General features: G+C 41.7%; 1 protein-coding gene across 2 annotated transcripts in view; it reads right to left on the bottom strand.

The window, feature by feature from the left end:
* Positions 1 to 22,224, bottom strand: part of CDHR3 (cadherin related family member 3) — a 68,382-nt gene that overhangs the window by 36,303 nt on the left and 9,855 nt on the right. Inside the window, exons 1-2 of one of the 2 annotated variants that reach the window (XR_007507663.1) lie at positions 7,059 to 7,535; positions 2,692 to 2,894 (exon numbers count right to left, since the gene is read on the bottom strand). Coding sequence is in view for 1 of the 2 variants with exons in the window: in XM_049814014.1 (XP_049669971.1) it covers positions 2,692 to 2,894; positions 7,059 to 7,125 (270 nt within the window). In the remaining variant the exon portion in view is untranslated. Of the gene's footprint in view, positions 1 to 2,691; positions 2,895 to 7,058; positions 7,536 to 22,224 lie in introns of those variants that run through there. The other variant, XM_049814014.1, reaches the window with a different exon arrangement.

Here is a 22,224-nt window from a genome sequence, read left to right as displayed (position 1 = left end):
GCTTTCCAAAATGAATGTTTGCTGGACACAATACAGTAAACAGATGCAATGAAGTCAAAATGAGAAACTGCCCAATTCTAAGCAGAAATCATGTGCTCTGGGGACTACCCCTCCAGTTCACAGCCACATATTTTCATTGGTGGTGTAGCTACAGCCAGACTGCCTAAATACACATCTTTCACCCTCCTTTATAGAGATCCTGCAAAGGAAGATATAAATCTAGATGGTCTCCTTCTAGGTTGCTTGTGAGAACAGCTTGCCACTGGTGTAGGCTGCAAGCCACAGTTCACCCCTCCTCCAGGTAGGAGCAATGCTTACTGATAAAGGCAGCACTGTACACACTTGAAGCAGCTGCAGATTTTGTGAAAGGGGGGCTAGAGTCACCCCATAACTGTCTACCCCTTGTTCCACCTAAGAATTTCACCACTCCCTGCTCCCCCCTTCACTCCTGGGATGCAGAGTCAGCATCACTAACAGCATCAAGGTAGTTTCAGGCAGCAGTATGTTTTCATGCATTCAACACATCTTCCATGTGATTCTTCATCCACGGGATTCTTCAAACAAGAGTAAGGCGAGAAGGAATGGGCAGGGTGCAGATCTAAGAAACTGTGACTTTCTCAAAAATCTCAAAACATATCAAGAAATGTGATATTGCCTTGGCTTGCTGCAACAGGAGTAAATGTGCTTCATAAATACAGAAGAGGCTGTGCTAACAGGTACTTAGCTAATCTGCAAACCCTGTAATTCATACAAGAAATACTGCCTTTTTCTATATCTTAGCAAGGATTTAATGGCAGTAGGTAGAGCTGAGGTATCTCATTTTGGATCACATCACTTTTGCAAAATATTGTACAGATCTGCTACAACAGAGCATAAACAAAAGTAGCAATGCTCATCAAATAAATGAACTAAGAACACTCATGTGTTTATCCTTGCCTTATGAGTTGTAATCAGCACTCAACTGCTAGTTTGCAGAATTCGTATGTAGCTTGTTTTATGATTTCCTCATGACTGATATTCACTGGCCCAGTCTCTTTGTTCCAGTCCCTCGAGTGAGTTATGAAACCCTGAAAACAGCTACAGTTCAAGCAAGACATACAAAGGCTTACAGGCCATTCTGGCAATGGGCTCTGGTATGAAATGAATATAAACTGGCACTTTGGAAGAAGCAGTCTCCAGCCTACACCTTTCTTGGCCATTCATTTTCATCCTTGCGTCACTCTCTGCATTGTGCTAAAATAAGAATTTCTCCATCATCCCTGCCATGAACAAAATCAAGAAGAGACTTTTTATCTATTTGCAGGGTTATTTTTCCTCCAGATTAATTTCTCAGTCCCACTCAACAAGCAGCAACATAAAATGTTTCTGCTGCACAGCATAGAGATGGCATGGGACAGGAGCAAGCAGGTATAAAAAAGGGCTATGTTTTGCAGCAGAAGGAATAGCTTTATTTCAAAATGCCAAAAACCAGCCTACGAAGGGAGCCCCACATTATGAATTCTCTGTCAGCCAAGCCAGCTTAAGGGACGTATCCATTTCCTTCTGCCTGTTACAACCCCTCAGCTGACACAGTTCAGCTGTTTGTGCAGCCACATCCTATGCTTCACAGGTGAGAGGGGGCTTTTTTGAGAGTTTTTTTGACCATTTCATTGATCTGACTGGGGAGAGGCTGAAGAACCAGCAGAGCTGGCATAACTGAGCTTTGTACTCTGCTGGGAGGTGGGAGCACGGGAACAGCAGCAGCTCCCCACAGGCAGGTCAAATCAATGAGCCGCAACCTCCTGGGGTCACAGTCTTTCCCCAAAATTTCTCCCAGAAGCACGAGCAAAGCCCTTGTATCAGTTCTGTGAAAACCTGAACTTCCTTGGAAACACCCAGAAAAAATGCATTCAAATTAACTTTTTAAGACTCTACCCAGTGTCTCTCCATAACTTTTAAAGACACTTTTCAGTGTCCCTGTTCAGGCTCAGACGTACAAGTGAGTTACAATGAGATGTCAAGTTATCATGCATCTGAATGCTCATTGCCAGTGACAAATGTGAGTTAATACTTGCTAATTTATCCAGCAATGAAAATTAGCCTGAAGTAATAGAAATTGCTTTGCATTTGCAATAGGATAAGAGCACACAATAGGTAGAAATAGATCACAGATGTGGGGAAGTGCGATAACTTCTTACCTCAAGATAACTTCCTCATGTGCCACAGCCTTTGTTCAGAGTTAGGTATGACTTTGATCTGACTCAGCTTACTTTATTTTGGACGCGACTCAAATTCATTTTAATTTTAGGTGAGAGTGGCCAAACAGAAGCTGCATGTGGTTTAACTAAGCCACTTTAAATTCACAGTGACTTCATATAAATTAAGTTGAAAAACTATGGACAAATCCTCAAAAGAGAAGCAGGTCCTGTACGTCCTTCTTCACTTCTTGTTTTCCAAAAATCACATTTTTTTCTATCACAGAATAAATGGAATTATTGTGATAGGTGGTTTTTGCCTAGATGCAACTAAAAATTATAATCACTATTGCTATTCATTTGTCATATCTATTACAGCATGTCCAAATACTACCACAGTCTGCATTTGCAACTCTTTTCTGACTAAAAGATGAGACAGTGCGGTGTCAGTGCTCAGTAATCCAAGAAACATCAGCCTACATGACTGAACATTGCTCAAACTAAACACAAAACTCACCCTGTATTCGAGATCTCCTTTTGATTCAATATCAAAAGCCTCTGTAAGTGGATTTGAATTTACTATGGTAGGAAGTATTGCAACACCTTCAGAAGACAATGGAGAAACAGTTACATTAAAGGTATAAACTGAAACACCAGCTGCTGCATTTTCTTCAACGGTGCTTGTTGCAGGTAAGCCCTTAAGCAACTGGGTTCTTCTTCCTGCAAGATGAAAATGAATGTAAAATTACTTCTGGGAATCTTAGGCTAGCAGGAATACAGAGCTTGTGCCAAGAGCTGCCATTAATGAGCACAAAATGGCCTGATTCTCTTTTTGCTTATGAATGGTGGCATTGCACGGTAATAAAACCAGTGCTAATGGCCAAATCTTTACTCTAATTCAGTACTATGCTGTTGTCATCTAGAGTGGCTGTTGTTAAAGTAGTATTGTTACTGCATCATTTGCCTTCATATATGCCTTTATATAGAAGCAAAGGAACCGAACGTGTTTCTATTATTTCATTTCACCCCCTTTGCTAATTGCTGCCTCTGTGCACTAATCACATCAAAAAGCACCTTGAATCACACTGACCTGGATGTTAAAGAAGCGATCTTTTTTGTGAATTACGCCATCTGCAGCACCCATTTCCTCCGTTTTTCCTTGTGCTTACTCTTTCTAGGATAGCTATGCATACGCCTGGCTCATGAGTAGTGTGAGTTAGCAACAGCTTTGGGGGTTGTGAGCTGTTGTTGTCTTCTGCTTTGAGCACGGAAGAGCAACCTCCAGCCCTTGGAGGAGATGCAGGCCCACAAAAGCACCCTGTGGTTCAAAACCGCCTGGAAGCAGCACAGACTGCTTGTGGCATCCAACAGCTTTGCATGAGCTCCTTGCTTCTCAGTGAGACCTCTGGCCTCCCCAAACCAAAATCTTTGCTTGCTCCATAATTTAGCTTCTGAGTTTTTGTTACTTTAACAAAGGCCTGTTGTGCTTTATCTCATGAAGAAAGTCTAGAAAACACAAATCAGGACAGCTTTTAGGGCATGTCCTGAAACAACATCTTAGTAACCTCAAATCCCTAAACTGGCAACGTACCTCAAGATGAGGCTATGGCAGGGCTGACTTGTTTGGGGTGGCTTTGCTGGCTTGTCCAGAACGCTTGCCAAGAAAGCTGGCTGTGTTCAGTCAAACTTCCTACATACTGTGCGCCAAGAGGGAGGCAGATACTGCTCACTCAACTGGCCAGGCTGTTCATACATCAGCAATTACTGTAGCAAAAGATCCATGAAGTCTTTATTCTTGCTGGGCAGCTGCAAGGTAAAAAGCTGCTACGGGAACTAGTCTGAGGCCATTAGGGCTGTAGCGTGTTTCTGCTTGGATGCTCAGGCTCAGCCTGCAGCTTGAGAACATAATGCCAAGGGCAAATGTGCTGCTTTGCAACACCTCTGCAGTGCGGGACAGAGCCATCTCTCTTTGCCCCTTCTCGTGTGGCTGGGGAAGGATGGCCCACATCAGCTACCAAAGAGGCACTCTAATTGCCATTCCTCCAACAGCAGCAGGCTTTTTAATCTGGAGGGGGAGAGCTCAGCTCCAATGCTTTCCAGTGGCACAAGAAGAAGCCTTAATGACTTTTCGCCCAAACTATCAAAAAATCTTGTTTTCCTATATCCCTAGAAAAAATCTGGAGCATTTTAGGGATAGCTCACATATGGCCTTTGTGTGATAGACTTTGCTCGTTTTACCGGCCTCTCAAATAACTGTTCCCCATAGGATCAGAGAAGACTTAGGATCCCAGTGCCTTTGCTACATGAGAAGCAAAACTAATAGCAGTATATGAGTCTGCAAGACAAAGCATGGAGTCCCACGGTCTCCCTTCTTCCCGCATCCCAACCCAGGAGGCACTTGTCCTTGCGGTGTTTCCTGGAGCACTTCTTAGAGCAGCATGACTCCATCAGACACCTCCAGCTCTTCCTCCTGCAGCCTGCAAGACTCACCGCATTGTGGGGAGGAGAAGGAGGGGGCATGGGGGGTGTTGTTCATGTAACCAGCCATACTAGGCTGTGGTGGGACAGTTTGCCTCTGGGAAGACCTCTTCTGAGCACAGGGCCTCACTGCTAAGAGGCAGAGCTGAGGTACTTCCCCAGAGCTTCTCCGCAGCTGCATGGAGGTTCCTATGCTCCCACACTCCAGATACAGCAGGTCCATGGATCACTGATCCGGCTGGGATTACTCTGGCATTTAGGGAAAAAAAAGGCCTCGGAGATGCTCTGCAGGTGGGTGAGATACAGGCTGGGATGTGGGAGACTGTGAGGTGCGAACTGCCTGTAGGAGTTAATCTGAACAGGTCACACTGACACCCCAGTAAGATAGAGTTCAGCTGAGCTGTTACTGATCTATGTCAGTGGAAGCAGGACCCCGTGAAGGACTGAGGTTTTATCAATGTCCTTACAGTTCCTGGAAAACATCATCAACAAAAGTCGCCCATGCAAATGAGACTGGGCTGAGAGGGGCTTCTGGGGATACATTTCAATAAGTGGAGCTGAACTTTTGTCCTGGTTTCAGCTGGGATAGAGTTAACTGTCTTCCTAGTAGCCGGTACAGTGCTATGTTCTGAGTTCAGTATGTGAAGAATGTTGATAACACACGGATGTTTCCAGTTGTTGCTAAGTAGTGTTTAGTCTAAAGTCAAGGATTTTTCAGCTTCTCATGCCCAGCCAGTGAGAAAGCTGGAGGGGCACAAGAAGTTGGCACAGGACACAGCCAGGGCAGCTGACACAAACTGGCCAATGGTGTATTCCATACCATGGGACGCCCCATCTAGTTTAGGAACTGGGAAGTGGGGGTCAGGGAATCGCCGCTCGGGGACTGGCGGGGTGTCAGTCGGCGGGTGGTGAGCAATTGTAGTGCACATCATTTGTACATTCCAATCCTTTTATTACTGCTGTTGTCATTTTATTAGTGTTATCATTATCATTATTAGTTTCTTCTTTTCTGTTCTGTTAAACCGTTCTTATGTCAACCCACGAGTTTTAGTTCTTTTCCTGATTTTCTCCCCATCCCACTGGGGGGGGGGGGGGGAGTGAGTGGGCGGCTGTGTGGTGCTTAGTTGCTGGCTGGGGTTAAACCACGACAACTTTGAATAGAATCTCCTGTAGACAGCACCTGATGAATCCAGTTCTCTCAGCAAGCCACAGTTCATTAATGGAAACCATTCATAAAATCAATGAAATCATTTATAACACTCAGAAATGTAGAAAGAAAAGAGTTGCTATTTTTATATTATCTCTAAAGATTTCATTGGCTGTTTATTCAGGATTTGTCTTTCTAAATCACAAGTTCTTACTTCTTGCTCTTTATTTTTAACTGAAATTTTCGGTACTGCATCTAAATGGCTTCTTCTTCTTCCAACTGCTTTTACAAAAGCCCTCCTTCCATACTCACAAGTCCTTCCTTGCTTACCTCCTTACTTCGGGAAACAAAACATGCCTGAAGCATAACACATTATTTATTAGAACTACCAACCCCAAACATTGACAAATGCTGAGTCCAAGACAAAGCAATCATGAGGCTGGCTTTGAGAAGTACATGTATATTTAAGTCTCATTTATCTGTGATTTGTTAGTTTTTAGAGTGTGCTTGAGTCACACCTTCAAGCTTTTCTCTCTTCACAGCCATGCAGGTTAGAAAAATGCTGTTTTTCAAGGAAAGCTGAGATTCACATGCAGTGTCCTGATCACAGTTTGGGGGACATCAGGAAAGCCACCAAATACTGACAGGTTCCTGAGGGCTGGCAGAACTCTTTCAGTTCCTCGAGAGCAAAGTGACCCTAACTGAGCAGCTAGATTACTACAAGCAACACCAAGTGCTCTATGAGCCACAAAGACTGCAGTTTGAAGATCTACTTTAAGTTGCTAACATGCACATATTCATATGGGCAAATCTCCCATGTTTTTACACTGGGCAAAGATAGTGATATTACCCTACTAATATTCTCCACAAGTGTTTTCCTCTTTGGTCCTGTCTGGTTGCTTGTTTTACTTCATCAAAAGAAATGTTACCAATATTTGAAAGGAGAACACTGGAGTATTAATACTAGATATTGTTTCTTGGAGAGCTGACATCCTTTCCCACTCCAACATTGTCACACTGAGCAGTGGCTATTGCACATGAAGTGTCTCATCCAGCAAACTGTCTTAGCAAGAAGTCATTCTCTTCTTCAGTATACTGCTATAACCACAGAGCTCAATCTATTTCAGTAGGAAAATAATTGTTACTTGATTTTTTCCATCCGCGTCTGATCCCTAAATATATATTATAAAGCTCCCAAGAGAAAGTATAACAGCCAACAGTGTTCTAATTTTAGCAGCATAATGAAATCATGTTCTTACCAGATACTACTCCCAGCAAAATGAGAAGGAGCATGCTCTTCATCATCTTTACGATGCTGTCCTTCATGTTTCCAGGATGCAAACTGAAGGAAGATCATGGCATGTTTTCCCTAGTTCACATCAGCTCCACCTAAATTCTTCGTCTTTGTCATGTTGTGGAGTGAGAAACAAAACAAAGGACCCGTGTCTCTAAGGGAGTTTCTAAACACTGTTAGCTTGTTTGCTTGTCAGAGAACTGCTCCTTGCTGACACTCCATCCAGACCTGGGCCACACTTGAGAAAACAATCATTAATAATCCTTTCACTGCAATCACCTTATTTATTGAAGCATTATGAAAATAATCTAGTATGTTTTAAATCTGGAAATACCATGCTGCTTTCATTGCTCTGGCAAATGAGATGCTCCCTTCACACAACCGAATCAAATATTCATGCTTTTTTTACTTAAACCAAGAACCTGAAGTTTTCTCATTTCTCTGGCTACTCAGACCACACACAATGCACATGTGGAGGTGAGACTGCAGCATATGAACGTGATGAAGTTAGCTTTGCTGTAGCCATCTCAGGAACAGCATGGACCACTATGCTAAGTGCACTGCCTCCCTTAGATTAGGCATTTAGCTAGTGAGCCCACAATACACCCATGCAACATTTGTGGTTTTTTTAATCTAAGGGCAGTCCTAGCATTTTTTCATGGAGCATAGTATAGTGGTGACACTAATACTGGAACTGGATGCAATATAGGTGCATCAGCATTGACTCATAGAATAATTTAGGTTGGAAGGGAACTCTGGAGGTCATCTAGTCAAACACCCTGCTCAAAGCAGGCTTAATTAGATCAGGTTCCTTGGGGATTCATCTAGTTGATTCTCAAACACCTCCACACAAACTTAACAGCTGCGCTAAGAGGCAGAATTTAGATTCAGGTTTAACACAGTTCTGGAGAAACCACACTGATTTGTGAGCTAAGCTAGCATCTCTAGATGGTTCTGCATGACACTCCGTGGCTGTCCCAGTGAAAGCTGACAGTAGTTCAGAAATCTCTATCCCGTTCTCCTGTGTTTTGTGCAGTTTGAGCATATTAATTGAACATGCTGAACAGGAACAGCTAGTTTAACGCTGGGGCAGGCATTGCCTATGCTTGCTGCATGCCCACCTTAAACTGTAGTACGTATGTGCCATGGAAGATTCCGCTGATATAATGAAACTGGAAAAGATGCATCAGTAAAGCCGATGGAACGGAGCCATACCTTCATATCTGATACTGGTTTGGGGAATCATAAGAAACATTCATTTGATGGTTGATCTGCATCTACTTTAAAGTGCTTCTAGGGCCTTGCCAAGTCCAGATGCAGCCTGGGTTTAAAGTGAATGTGGCCACACCATATCATCTGGGAGCACACACTGCCTCAACCTGTAGCACTGAGGAAGCTAATCTTCCATTGCCCCAGGAGATGTGTGCCTAGACTTTACCTTAGTAAAAAAATATATGGAAAACCTCACCCTCAAATGACCTAGTTATGTTGATAAGATATTAATGTAAATGTATTTCTATTGGCAAAAAAGTCTAGCCTGTCCCTTTACCTACCAGATCATTGCCTATCCCTTCAGTTGCATTTCCTGGGTCCACAAAGAAGCTTTTGATCTGACTGGACATCTCACAGAGATGAAGTCTGTGTGCATAGGCATGAACCAGCCTTAATACAATAAGCTTGTGATCTTTTACTAATTATCAGAACACTGTAAAACTGCTGCTAGCTTTATTCCCTCCTTTTAGTTGTAATTTATAATCTATCCCATTATACTGCTGTTTCTTTTAATCTTGAAAGAACTATAGAAATATCTGGGCTAAGTTTTAAAGTAGGCAGTCTTTCAGATACATGTTTAAATTTGTTTAGTGTCTAGCCTGAGTTTCCATTCTATGCTCTGAATAGCCGAGCCTTCCTCAGAACTCAGAGGTCACAATATTTGTCCTTTATTTTTTTCCTCTTACTTCTTAGGCTGGGTTTTTGCAGGGTTTGGTTTTGGTGTGGGGTATTTTTTCCTATAAATACATTTTCCAACTTCTTTGTTTTGTCCTTCCTTCATCTGAGAACCTACACAGATCTACTTTCAGCAAGAGTTCAGTGTCCATATACATAAATCAGACTTTCCTCTGCACGTATGGTGATAGAGACACCACAGAGGGATATGGGAAACATGGATGGCAAGGACATTTGGAATACACATGCATTTGAAAATGCATGCCTTTCCTCCGCTTCACCTGGAAGTGCAATGGGTAATTGTTTCAGGTGCTATGTGAATACCCATGGAGTAGTTAATTTCTGTTTTCTCTCTGAATATGTCTCCAGGGCTTTCAAGTAGTCCCTGTTAAGCCTCATGGTTCAAGCATGTTGTGAGAAGAGACCATAGAGGTGACCAGGGAGACAGGGGGAGAGCCAAGTGTAGCACACAGTGAGGGAGGAGAGCGCGGAGGGCAGCTCATACGGGTAGAGTGAGTATGAGCAGAAAGGGCTCTGGCTCCTTCTTTTTCTTCCTTCAGTCACTGACAGTATGTCTCAGTACCTCCCTTAGATCCCTCTTTTCTTATATTTCTCCGCTGAGTGGATTTCTACAGTTCTCTGATTCATCCTGCCAGGTTGTGAGGAATTAAGTGAAAAAGCAGACAGAGTTAAGAGAGAGCCCCAAACAGGTTGAAAATCAAGTAGAAATAAGTATATGCGTGCCATCAGATATAGAGCTGGTTAGGAACAGATGAGTTAGGAATAGGAGAGGGAGGCAGAAGTTCCCTGGCTAGGCTGGCAACAGTAGCTCTGCCACTGCAGGAAGGTCAGGAATGAGATTCCTGGGAATATAAAGCAGCTAGATGAAGAGAGGTCAAGGCAGCACAAGCAAGAATACAACCAGGGAGTTTGCAGGCAAAATAAAGGGAAGAAAAATTAATTGGAGCAAATTAAAAGGCCAAGAAACAAACCAGGTTTTTAATCATTCCTTGGTTTTCAAGATGATTTGAAATCTGGGCATATTAGAGCAGTGCAGAAAAAATGCACTTCTGAAAAAATGTCTTCTGGATTATCAGTTAAGATGGAGAATGTGAGGAAGACGGTACATCTTTCAAGAAGTTAAAGAATCTTGGTTCCAGGGGAAAGATCAACAGATCAGAGTGCAAGAGACTGCACTGCTCTTAGGTTGGGATGCAGAGAGAAAGAACATGGGAAGTGAGGGATATTGGGTGAGAAAGAGCAGAACTTGATGGGCAAGCTTTCAATTGCCTGTCCTCAGGAAAGTGAGGGATTTTAACAGAGGACAGCTTCAGAGAAGTAGTCTACTTGCATAACAAAATGTGCAGGTTCAGGACATTAGTCTTTTTTCTATGTGTTTAATTCTCAATTGACTTCCAGCCTGTCAACAGGAAAGAAATGTTCTCTCACTTTTCAAATGCATCAGAGGTTCAAGACATAATTTTCCCATTAATGGTTATTTCAGCCAGAGTAGTGGCTCTCTTCTGCTTAGCCAACTCACAGGAAAGGAGATATTTTGCTCTTACTGTGGTAATTACTCACCAAAAATTGAGCAGCCTAAGGAGAATTTTCACACACCTGATTCAACCTCAGTTCAAGAGTATCTATTATTGTTATTTCATGAATCAAATTACCTAAACTGTCAGGTTTTATTTTCACCTCCTTTCTCTTTAAACAGTACAGCTTCTCCATCCACTGCCTTGGTAACCTTTCCTAAAATATTAAAACAGTACCTTAGCATCCTACACCAAAAACTTATGCACCATTTCATTCGATTTCTCAGCTAAAAGCTTCCTCTGTACCATTTGTGAGTGACAACAGCAAACTAAAAGTCATGAGTACTACCCAGGCTACCTTAATCTCACCTAAAGCAATCCCAGTTTAGCAAGGTTAGTAACCTATGCAATTATGCAAAAAAAGTCCCAGATAGGTATCCGGGCCATCTATTTTCTAGCATTGACTTGTAGACACATAAACCCACTAGTCATCTCCTTGATAATTAACTTGAGGTGTCTGTTAATATGAAGTGATTCCATCGCACCAAGAGCTTTTTGGGGGATCCAGGTTTAAGTAAAGAACAGCATAAAATCTGGGTGAGTACACATAGAAGCCCCAAACAGTTGCTGTTGTCAGTGCTGAAACAAGTTCTCCCACTGCTCCAGCAGTTACACACCCGAGGGATGAAAGCGTTTGCCAGAGAAGAAGGAATCCCAGGAGTCTGTCTTTTGCCACAAGAATTTGAGCACTTATTTTAGGACTACTGGGAGCATGTAAGACATTAAGATAGGGGAGATTGTTCTGATCCTTCCCATTGCTTCCGCTCCATCTTGACAAATGTGGACTGAGGCAGACAGATGATTACATGGACATAAGTTCAAAAAGGCTCCAGATGTACTTGAATCCTCCCTACAATGAGGTCAAGTGACTTCTCCAAGGCCACACAGAAAGTCCAGGAAAGTCAAAGTTCTTGGTCACACTACCAATCTCAGTCATGATAACTCTAAGACACCATGACTGTAAAAAGGACATTGTGGCCAAAAGTTTTTCTCTTTAAGTTCTTATGCTGCTTAAAAGTATTATTTACTCCTGCGTTAACACAACATGCAGTCAATGAAACACAAGCTTCAATATTCATTCACCTGATCAAAAGTAGATGTTACCAGCAACAACTTTGTGTTTTGTGGTTCAAGATCAAAAATGTGTGGTGATGTAGAACATTCAATACCTGTGAGAAATTATGTTGCTTGTCCATACCAGTCATGTACATCACTTGAATTTTAATTGTGTGATTTGTCTCCCCCCAAAAGTTCTAGTGCAAGTAAAGATTCAGTGAAAAATGTGTCGAGGCCAATGAAGCCTTCTTTCTGAGTTTTCTAGATATTGGATCAGGGCCTGAACCCATGTGGCAATACTTTGTACCTCATGACACAGTATTTACTGCATATTACAAGTTTGTCTGCTATTGTAATTGCTTGGCCACCTGAGCTGATTGGTAAATATATAAACAAGGATGTGAAGTAGCAAATGATGCAAATGCAACAAGAAAGAATGCTCTGGGCAAATACGGATACCGAAACTCTGAGGTTTCTATGTACACAACATGATGCACTTCACTTAGTGAAGTATTTAATATATCACCAAGAATTACTTAAACAGGCCTTTGCATCATGAAACATACTATATCTGATCTATTTTATCAGCGAAAGGGGTTTTATTATATTTTGCAAAAGCAACCTTGAATTTTAGCACAAATAAAATATTTTCTGTTGGTTTTGGAAAAAAACCAAACCAAACCAAAGAGTATGCAATTAACAGAAAGAACATGGCTGGGCACAGGGTGAGGGCTCAGGTGGTGGAGTTTCACTCGGAGGTGGACAGTTTTTTACACCTAACTTCCTCCATCCTTTGAACAGGAAGAGTGAGAATAATTCACTACTTCCTGACAGTGTGAAATTTTGTTTGTTTATGGTTTCAGGAACTTTGAGATCTTCAACTGGGCTCTGTAGCTCTCCAGGGGAGCAGAGGAGGGGCATGTGATGAGAGAAGGGCATGTAGCCCTGGATACACTCCTGTTTTGCTTGGGGTGCCAAGGCTGTGGTGGGGACTGACCTGTCCCAGGGCCCTGAGGTGCCACGGTGTATTATAGCCATCTTCTTCACTTCCAGCCCCTCTCAGCGGCTGCTTCCCCAGAGACACTGGTCAGAAGGAGATCTGCATTCTCCTATGGGCTTCTTTAATTTTTTAATCAGATGTAGCACAAAACAATAGCAAATCTCTGCCTCAGCTGCTTGCTTTATACTTGATTCTGCTTTTCCCTGATCCTCATCATTTTCTGTCTCATTGCTCCAGGGCTGCAATGGGCCTTGCCTCAAGCTCCAAAGGGTGCTGAATTGACCCATTTCTCCTCAGGAGATTGTAGCCCAACAGCAGCCCATAGCTGGGAGAGGACATTCTCCTCCTGGTATTGGCACGGCAAAGCCAGCGAGGAAAAGATAACTACTGCATATACCTCCTAGAATTGGCTTCCTCTGGGGAAAATGTGGCTTCTAACCTCCTCTGTGGCTGTACCTGGCAACTAGAAGATGTGTGCAAGGGGTAAGGAGGGACATTTCACTCTCTTCCCCATTTGTTTCACAGTATAAGCCGCAGTCTGGCTGTTGGACTGAAGTGTCTGAAAGAGGACAATACTCTTTCATGCGGGACCCTGAATAACTGCAAGGTGACTGCTCAGGGCTCTGTGCTTCTGCTGTGCCTGTGAGCTTCTGTCCCCATCAGATGACTACTCATCAGCTGCCCGGTGGTAACTGCAGCGTGCATACAGTCTCAGTCCTACCATTACAATGGATCAGACAGCATGCAGCAGCCTGATACCACCGGAGGATTTGGTGTATCGCTTTTGTTTCTGCTCCATTCTCATGCTTAGCAATACCCAATGCAGTAGTACCACGATTTACTCAGCTACATGAGGACACAGACTTGTGCAGCAGAGGACTGAGGCTGTGGCTGTGAAGTATGAGACAGTGAAAGAGTTGGATCTCTGCTGGGAAAGTTGAGGCAGGGAAGACAGAAAAAGATGGGGCATGCAAAGCTGGGGTCCTGATCTGAGGACATGGACATGTGCAATATGAAGATGAGGGAGGCAGTGGATATGGTTTTGGGATCTTTGCTCTAAGAAGCATGTGGCAGAACAGCTGTGGCAGCATGGACATAGGTTTATAAGTTGGAAAAAAGGTTGCGTGGTGGGGTTAATGGGAGTGGCAGGCATCAGCTTGAAGAAGAGGCTTGGGTGGTCCTATGACAGTAGGAGAGCAGAAACAAACAACTTTTCCACAATAATTTCAGTTCCTACCTCAATATCTTGCCTGGGACATACATTATCTAAAGCCATCCTTGCAATCTTTCTACATTTGGGTAGCACTACTATTTCATCTAGGCTATTGGAAAATAATTATAATAATCCTAGTCTCACAAAGATCAATTACATACCTGGTGTTGAAAGGAGCAATTTCAATAGACCTGGGGCTGAATAAAATGGTCCAAAGGCAAACAAAATCTTAATTACGCAAAGGAGACAGATGCAGTATTCATCACTGGCATTGTTCCTTGCTGCTTGTAAGCTCTGTGACTAGAGAAAGCCTTTAGAAATATCCCACAGGGATAGGGCCAAACTCACCTGGGTACAGACAGAGAATCACTTTTTTACAGTTCATGAGTTTAGACTATGCTTATTTTATCTGAGAGCAAACATGAGTGAAAAAATATGCCACTTACAAGTGACATGAGGCAAAGTTACATCTGAGTAATAACTTGACTGAGTCTGCCACCACATTAATATGCAAAAGGCAGCAGGAAAGCAGTGCAATACTTCAGATGTAGATATGTCTTGCCTGTGGATTTGCGCATCAACATCATGGAACAGCCTGAGACCACAGAAGACCCCACACAGTAAGTGTATTGTCCCGCAAATATTTTGACAGAGATCTGTTAAGCTGTAAAGGTAGGCCGGTGAATGCACAGAGAGAAAAAAAACCACCTCTGCAGCCCAGATTGACCTCAGACACATAAAACCCGGCTGTTACAATATGAGCTACATGGGTGATAACAAGGAAGCAAGGTCAGAATATGTCCCTTTGCTGTATATGGCTCCCCTGACCATTGCTGGAGCTGAGGGAATATTGCCATCTAGTGCCACACGGAAATCCAGCTGTCTAAACAGAAAAGAGCCATTTAATTCATGTAGGCAATGGTTACAAAGCGTGCTAAAAAGCAGGGACATAATGTGCCAGACACATCATTTTGGTCAGTGCCTTTGCCAAGCTTGTTATTGAAAATAGTACATTTTCTCCTTTAAAAAAATGTTTGTGTGTTGTGGGAACTGAGTCATAATGCTTTGGAGAGGAGACCCCATTCACAGTTGTTCAGCGGTTGTGAAAGAAGTGCAAAAGTACTCTCACATAGTGCTTTAGCAAGTAGCAGTCAGAATGATAGGATGCTGTTGAGGATGGGATTTTTCTCACCTACCTTGAAATAACTAAAATACGGACTTGCATATGTTAATGTTATATAGTCACCCCAGGCTTCTTTTCGAAACAAAACAGCACTACTAGGTCACAACTGGTGTAACCAACTTTAGCCGTTGCCTTTAGAATGGGAATTGCTGTACTTTTGAAACATCTGTTTTATCTGCCGTGACAATAAAGGGGGTTTGGGATGGCCACCTCTGATGTTCAGATCCTGCCAACCCCTAGTGCCTGTCTCTCTGTACCATTTTGTTACCAGGAAGGCAATAATTTTGATGACCTATTAGTGGAAAAATAAATATCCATTTCGGACTTCAAAACCCCATGATCTCAGTTGTGTGATTCTCATTCAGGTGGGCGGACACATGTGCTTACACAAGAGTTCCCACTGACCACAGCGGAAATAAGCAGTGGCCTATACTATATTGCATTTGCTGATAGGCAGGCACGCTGGACCATAACATATTTTATATTCACCTCTGTGTGCAACAGCATTATGAACTTCCTCCCCTTGTCATGCCAGAAAGAGCCTTTAGGGGTGACAGAGCAGTTTGGTTTCCCTCAGCCAAGATCCTGCTGAGCCAGAGATGAGGGTTTTTTAATCAGTGCATATGTTTGAGATACTTTTAATGAGGCCATCAACTTGCTTATCTATGCTACCAAATACGTGCCAGATTATAACAATTTTCAGTCATTGCCCATCTGGAGCAGATTCAAACCAGTGGTTGATTTTTAAAAGCAATTTAAAAATCAAAATCAATTAAGCCATCAAATATTCCAGCTGCAAACAATGTCCAGATTTTCAAGCCAGGAACGTAATGTTCATATCTGTTGACTTAAAATTACTTAAATGTCCCACCAGTATCTCTGAGTTAATTGCCATGTTATTGCTTGTGGTTGTGACTTTCCCACTATTTCTACCCACTAACCATGTAAAGAAAAGGATTAAATCACAGAGAGAATCAGAGGCAATAATGTAAAAGAATACTATTTTTCAGCCTGAGAAGGGTTAGAATATTTGAGAAACCCACCACTCCATTTGCTTTTAAATAGCATGAATTAAGCAAGAGGCTGCTAAATTCATTTGCTTATATTTTTAAAATTCATTATTGCACATCATCAAATATAAATCCTTATGGGGGATTTTCTCCTTCTCTACGCTGATTTAAATACGCTGAAAAAATGTGTATCACAAGTTCCCCCAAATGAGTTATTTAGGTAATAAAATGTCTCACAATAATAGTAGTGTATAAAGTTACTGATGTCAAACCCTGCCACGATTTTTCAGGGATATTTTCTTTGCTTTAGAGGGAGGTTCACTTAGCAAAGTCCTTATATGTGGTATTAGAAAAGAAGTAGAATATGTGCATTATCCTAAATGTCCATAAATAATGTTGAATTAAAACTCCATCTCAAAAGGAAGCTGAAAAGCAAGGATGGTAGATTTATAAACACATTTTAAAGCACCTAGAAATTTGACTTTCTAAAACCCTTACTCTTATCATCTCAGTTCCCCATAACTAAGATTAGCTAAAAAAATCTAAGCTAACAGCTTCCAGAAATAAATACCAAGAAGCTGGCAGCAAATTCTGGAATTCCCCCATACCTCTCAGTCCATGGGGACACAAACTGACCTTTCAGATGCAACATAAATCCAGCTGAGTTCCTCAGGCTTTTGCCTGAGATGAAGGCTAGCTCAGACAGTTTGGGTGTTCTAGGCAGGAAAGCATTACTAACATTAGCTCAATATCTTAATTGGTGTACTTAAGTGGCTGCATACTTGCCTACAGCTGGATCCAGCACAGAGAGAAAGCTCTCACAGACTTCACTGAGATATGGATCAGCCTCTTAGGTTTAAAGAAGGTGGGGAAGTGGCAGGAAGGATGGGCATCTTCCCTGCTGGTACAAACTGTCATGGCTTTACTGACACTTGCACCAACCGAGCCTTTACCCTAGGAACAACACAGCTTTATGAAGCTATAACATAAAATAAATTCACAAATTGCTCTCCTGTGCTAAGGGGCAGCAGTGAGATAACATGCCAAATCCCTTTAAGAATCTAGAGGTGGACACCCCAAAATGTTCACACCCCCAGCAGTCCAGTTGGAGGGACAGTCTTAATGCAAAGAAAGGTAATGTCCATACATGTTTAACAACAGCACCAATGTATCTTTTGTTTCAATTGACATTAATGGCAGACAGTGGGGTTTAGCCATTTTGCTTTACTGATACTTGCAAACCTCTGAGACTGTTTCCTTGCATAAACCATTTTTCTTGACAAAACCAGCCTAAGCTGTACAGTCCACTCAGTTCTTTCATCTCAGTCTGGGCCACCCTAGGCTAATGTGCCTGCACAACTGCTGGTGTTGCCACACAGGGAACTGGATCCATGAACTGATGCTGGATAAGAACTGAGCGAGTGGATGACACGGCAAGGAACGAATGGCCAGGAAATAGGAGGTCTCAGCAAGAAAGTGCCTGTGAAACCACAGCCTGTAACACTCCCTTCATTTGTGTCCAGGGGATGTGGAGTAATGCTGGTCCAGGTTGCGGGATACACCATAAATGGGTTTTACAGACCCTGAAACCTCTAATGTTGTTGCTGTTTTGTGAATACAGAAATTTAGCCTCGCTTCTGTTTAAAAAAAAAAAAGTGCTAAACATTATAGTATTAGCTTTTTTCTGTTGAATTAAATGCTCTGTGAAGTATCAGAGGGGCAGTCACCATGTCCCAGCTAAATGGTTTGTTTGTAGCAAATTACTTTCTATTCTTAAGCAAAAAGAATTTAATCAAGTGTCAGAAACAAACTACATCTTGACAGATTAGCAGGGTTGCTGCTGTTAAAATAAATTTGTTGCCAGATTTGTTTACAAAACTTCTTTTTCAGGGATGGGTGAGCTTCCTGGAATTTGCCAATCTTTTGAATAAATATTGTAGAGGATTTGTAAAATGAGAATTAATTAAACTTTTCCTCTGAGTGTAAACCAGGCATTTTGCTCAGTGTAAAAAACTGCTTGCAAGCAAAGGGAATTCTTTTTTTGGGGGGCTGGAAAGGCAAGGAAATCTGAGCACTCCCTTTCCTTTTCCAAACAAAATTTGGGATATAGTAACTATGACTAATACAGGAATTGTAATTTAGACATTAGATTTGATATATCCCTTTTTAACTTTCTTCACAGTTCTGCACTGGGCTCAATATGTTTGACTTCAGCTTTCAGATCCCACAGAGGTTTGTTTATTTTTCTATGAGTCTTTTTGGTTTGGCTGCTTCTGTACAATATGTGGCAGATTTGTTCACTTCTGAACTTGGGGATTTTTGATACTGACTCCCATATATGACTTGTGTTGCTTTAACGAAGGCCTTTGAGTGTTAGTCTGCATGGGTGGTATCACCATCTCAGACAAAGAGATAAGCTTACTGTCATCATCCATTCATTCTACTGGGATATCTGAAAGGACCGGATAATGAAACGCTCATCCTAGCCAGGGAGAAAACAAGGATCAGTATTTGCATTCCACCTTTTCCCTCACTGCAAGTTGGGTTTTTTGTGGGATTGGGGGGGGATTGCTAATTTTTTAAGTCATCATGAGGAAAATATTCTTCATTAATGAAACAGCAAACCTTCTGTCTTTCATGTATAAAGTCAAGAAACAGTCACTAAAGATCCCATCTATTAGAATGATTTTGCTGTGGCTCCAATGGAGAGGAAATCCAAAGATGGTAACTCTTCTCTAATAAAGAGACAAACAATCTGCTCATTTAGATTAAGCTTTTTTATGGGTGTTTTTTGGCGAAATGCCACTAACCTGAGAAATTAGTACTGGACTGTCGTGGTTTAAGCCCAGCCAGCAACTAAGCACCACACAGCCGCTCACTCACTCCCCCCCACACCCAGTGGGATGGGGGAGAAAATCAGGAAAAGAAGTAAAACTCGTGGGTTGACATAAGAACGGTTTAACAGAACAGAAAAGAAGAAACTAATAATGATAATGATAACACTAATAAAATGACAACAGCAATAATAAAAGGATTGGAATGTACAAATGATGCGCAGGGCAATTGCTCACCACCCGCCAACTGAACACCCCGCCAGTCCCCGAGCGGCGATTCCCTGACCCCCACTCCCCAGTTCCTGTACTGGACGGGACGTCCCATGGTGTGGAATACACTGTTGGCCAGTTTGGGTCAGCTGCCCTGGCTGTGTCCTGTGCCAACTCCTTGTGCCCCTCCAGCTTTCTTGCTGGCTGGGCTTGAGAAGCTGAAAAATCCTTGACTTTAGACTAAACACTACTGAGCAACAACTGAAAACGTCAGTGTGTTATCAACATTCTTCGCATACTGAACTCAAAACATAGCACTGTACCAGCTACTAGGAAGACAATTAACTCTATCTCAGTTGAAACTAGGACACTGACAAAGGCCTTCACTACTACCATTTCGAAGATACTGTTTCTGACAAAGCCAGTGGCAGATGTCACTGGCAATGGACAGTCTGCCAATGGCAGCAAGAACTTGAGGGATACCAACAACACTGTCTAGGTTAATTAAGCACATGGGCTGTCAGTAGGTCCTACAGATAAGTTACAGAAGAGTTCATGGACTTCACAGAAGACACAGGATTTTAAAAGCATGTAGCATTCAGGCAAATAGTCTTTCTTTGATTCTTTAGGTGTCAAATCAGGAGGATTGATTCTTCCCAGTTACCTTTCCCTAAAAAATTTCCAGTTTTTTAAATTATTATGACTGCTTTTAAAGGTTTGATCAGTCAGAGCTACCACACACTGCTGCTGTCCTAATTAAATTAAACTCCACTGGGTCCATCCTTCCAAAGCCTTGCTGGGTGCATTTGAGCAGTGTTTCCCACGGTCATCTGTATGAAGCAGCATGTTGGCAGGATGGATAAGCATCTCCGTTTTAAAGACAGCCTCAAGCTTTTCCTTAAAGAGGCTAACACTGCCACTAACAGCTAGGAAATCCTGGCAGATAGTCCACATGAATATCTCTTTCTATATTTGCACAATGTCAAGCACACTATCAGCACTGAATAAATAATAATCATAAAAACCTGGAGTCAGCCAGGAAATAGCTGTGAATGAGACATTCAGTTTTTAAAACTCGAAACTGCAAAATTATCTTGTTATGATTCTGGGCAAACTGTTCTTTTCCTTTTTCCCTGTTGTTTTCTTTTCCTAAAGAAGAAGAAATGCTAATGCTACTGCTGAAGGTAAGAAAAAAGTTTACTTGGTCCTGTATTACAGAATTACACATCTGAAGTGTCCTGCCTGCTTAATACATAAAATCCCTTCAAGGAGCAAAATGGAGAACAGTGCTGATTTTAAATCCAAAGAAAGATAATGTCTGGACAAAGTCAACTTTTTTCTAAATATGACTGAAACTCCATGATAAAAAGGATTTATATAAGTCATAAATCTTTAAAACAATGAGCAAAATTCATGGGGAATTCAGTCTCCAGCTCTATAGAAATAATAATAAAGGGCAATTCCCTTTGGTAAAACAAGTTGAATTTGGTAACTCTTATTTAATTCAGACTCTTGACAATCATTCAGGGTTGCTCTTTCTTCACAAAAGAATCAATTATGTCTCCTTCTCTGCTGAGGTGTAGGGATCCTAAAGTATACTAAGGGTATTTCAAAACTGTATTTTTATGGTTACAGATGAGAGGAAACAGATTCTTAAGGTACTTCAAAATCTGCTTTTATAATTGCTGCCAGGAATACACGTACAAATATTTTTTTCATGTATTGGTCATATTTAACAGAAATACAAAAAGATCTGAGGAATGCCTCAGTATAATCAAACTGCAGTTAAGTTAGTCCAGAAGCATTTGTCAAAAGATATAATGGCAAGGATTATAAAGGAGGAGAATAAACTGAAAACACAGAATGCCAAAAATCACCATCTGCTGAGATGATGGAGTATCATGCTCAAAGCTGTTAAGGTGTTACTAGAGCTGTTGTATGTTACAACATTAAACAGTTAATTGCAGTTCATGCGTTTTAAGTAAAAGGACTGGGGACTGCTTTTTACCATAGCAACCACAAAAAAGAAATCTCTTAAGCATGTATGCCGTATGCGCCAACAAAAAAGCAAAGAAAATAAATATACTTGGAATTCAGCATTTAAACTATAATTATTTGGAGAAATCGCTCTTTCCAAATTTACATTCAGAGTAGCCTGGAGAGAACAAGACATTCATTCCAAAATTACCAAAAGTCTTTCCTGAGAGACATGGCTATGTATTAGATTCTGTATCTTATCTCACTAACAATTGTTAAGATGACTCCTGCTGCTTAGGTGAACCGAGTAGGGAAGTGAATGGATAGAAAAGAAAGGAAAACTTCTATCATCTCACTGATGTGTGGCCACTTGTGCTGCATGCAGGGCATGGGTATAAATGAATTGGTCAAGATCACATGTGTATTATTGTTTACCTTTTGCCACTCCAAACATTTCTGTTGTGTGCTGAGGTCAGCCTATTTGTGCTCTTTAAGCATGAGAAGCAATTATGGTGACAAGATTTCTGACCGTTTATTCCCAGGTAGGTCAAGTTTGAGAGGACAGAAGAAAAGGAAAGTAAAATGACAGTGACATCATCATAATTCCCTAAATATTAACACGTGACATTTTGATATCAGTGGAACTTCTTATCCATGTTCCCTTTTGAAATAAAATGCTGATGAGTTCAACCATCTTTCCAGATGTGGTTCAGTTTCGATGGAATAGTTATTTTGATGTATGATTCTTCCGAAGCCTTTGCAAAGGCTGGATAGCTGTAGGGGCAGCAGATTAGAGAGGCAGCCCAGCAAACTACCTGCAGCAGTGATCTAAAAGGTGAGATAGGCAGGTGAAGAGTAAGAAGGAGTAAGAAAGAGGGAGGTACTGCTGGTTGCTGTACCCAGAGGATACACTGAGGGCAGGAGACAATAGGAAGGATTGTATTTCACCAGCCCTGAACTAACTAAAGGTTTGAATACGGAAATGTTTTTAAAACATCTATTGCAACTGCTGAAAACAATTATGCCTGTCGTATCTGCCAACTCTCATAATTATCTGCTGTCGTTTTAAAAGCGTGCATGGGAAATTTTGCAAAATCTAGGACCAA

Source organism: Accipiter gentilis, chromosome 11 (assembly GCF_929443795.1).
Source record: "Accipiter gentilis chromosome 11, bAccGen1.1, whole genome shotgun sequence".
Taxonomy (NCBI): domain Eukaryota; kingdom Metazoa; phylum Chordata; class Aves; order Accipitriformes; family Accipitridae; genus Astur; species Astur gentilis.
The sequence above is the reverse complement of the archived record's forward strand: the minus strand, read 5'-3'. Positions and strand labels throughout refer to the sequence as shown.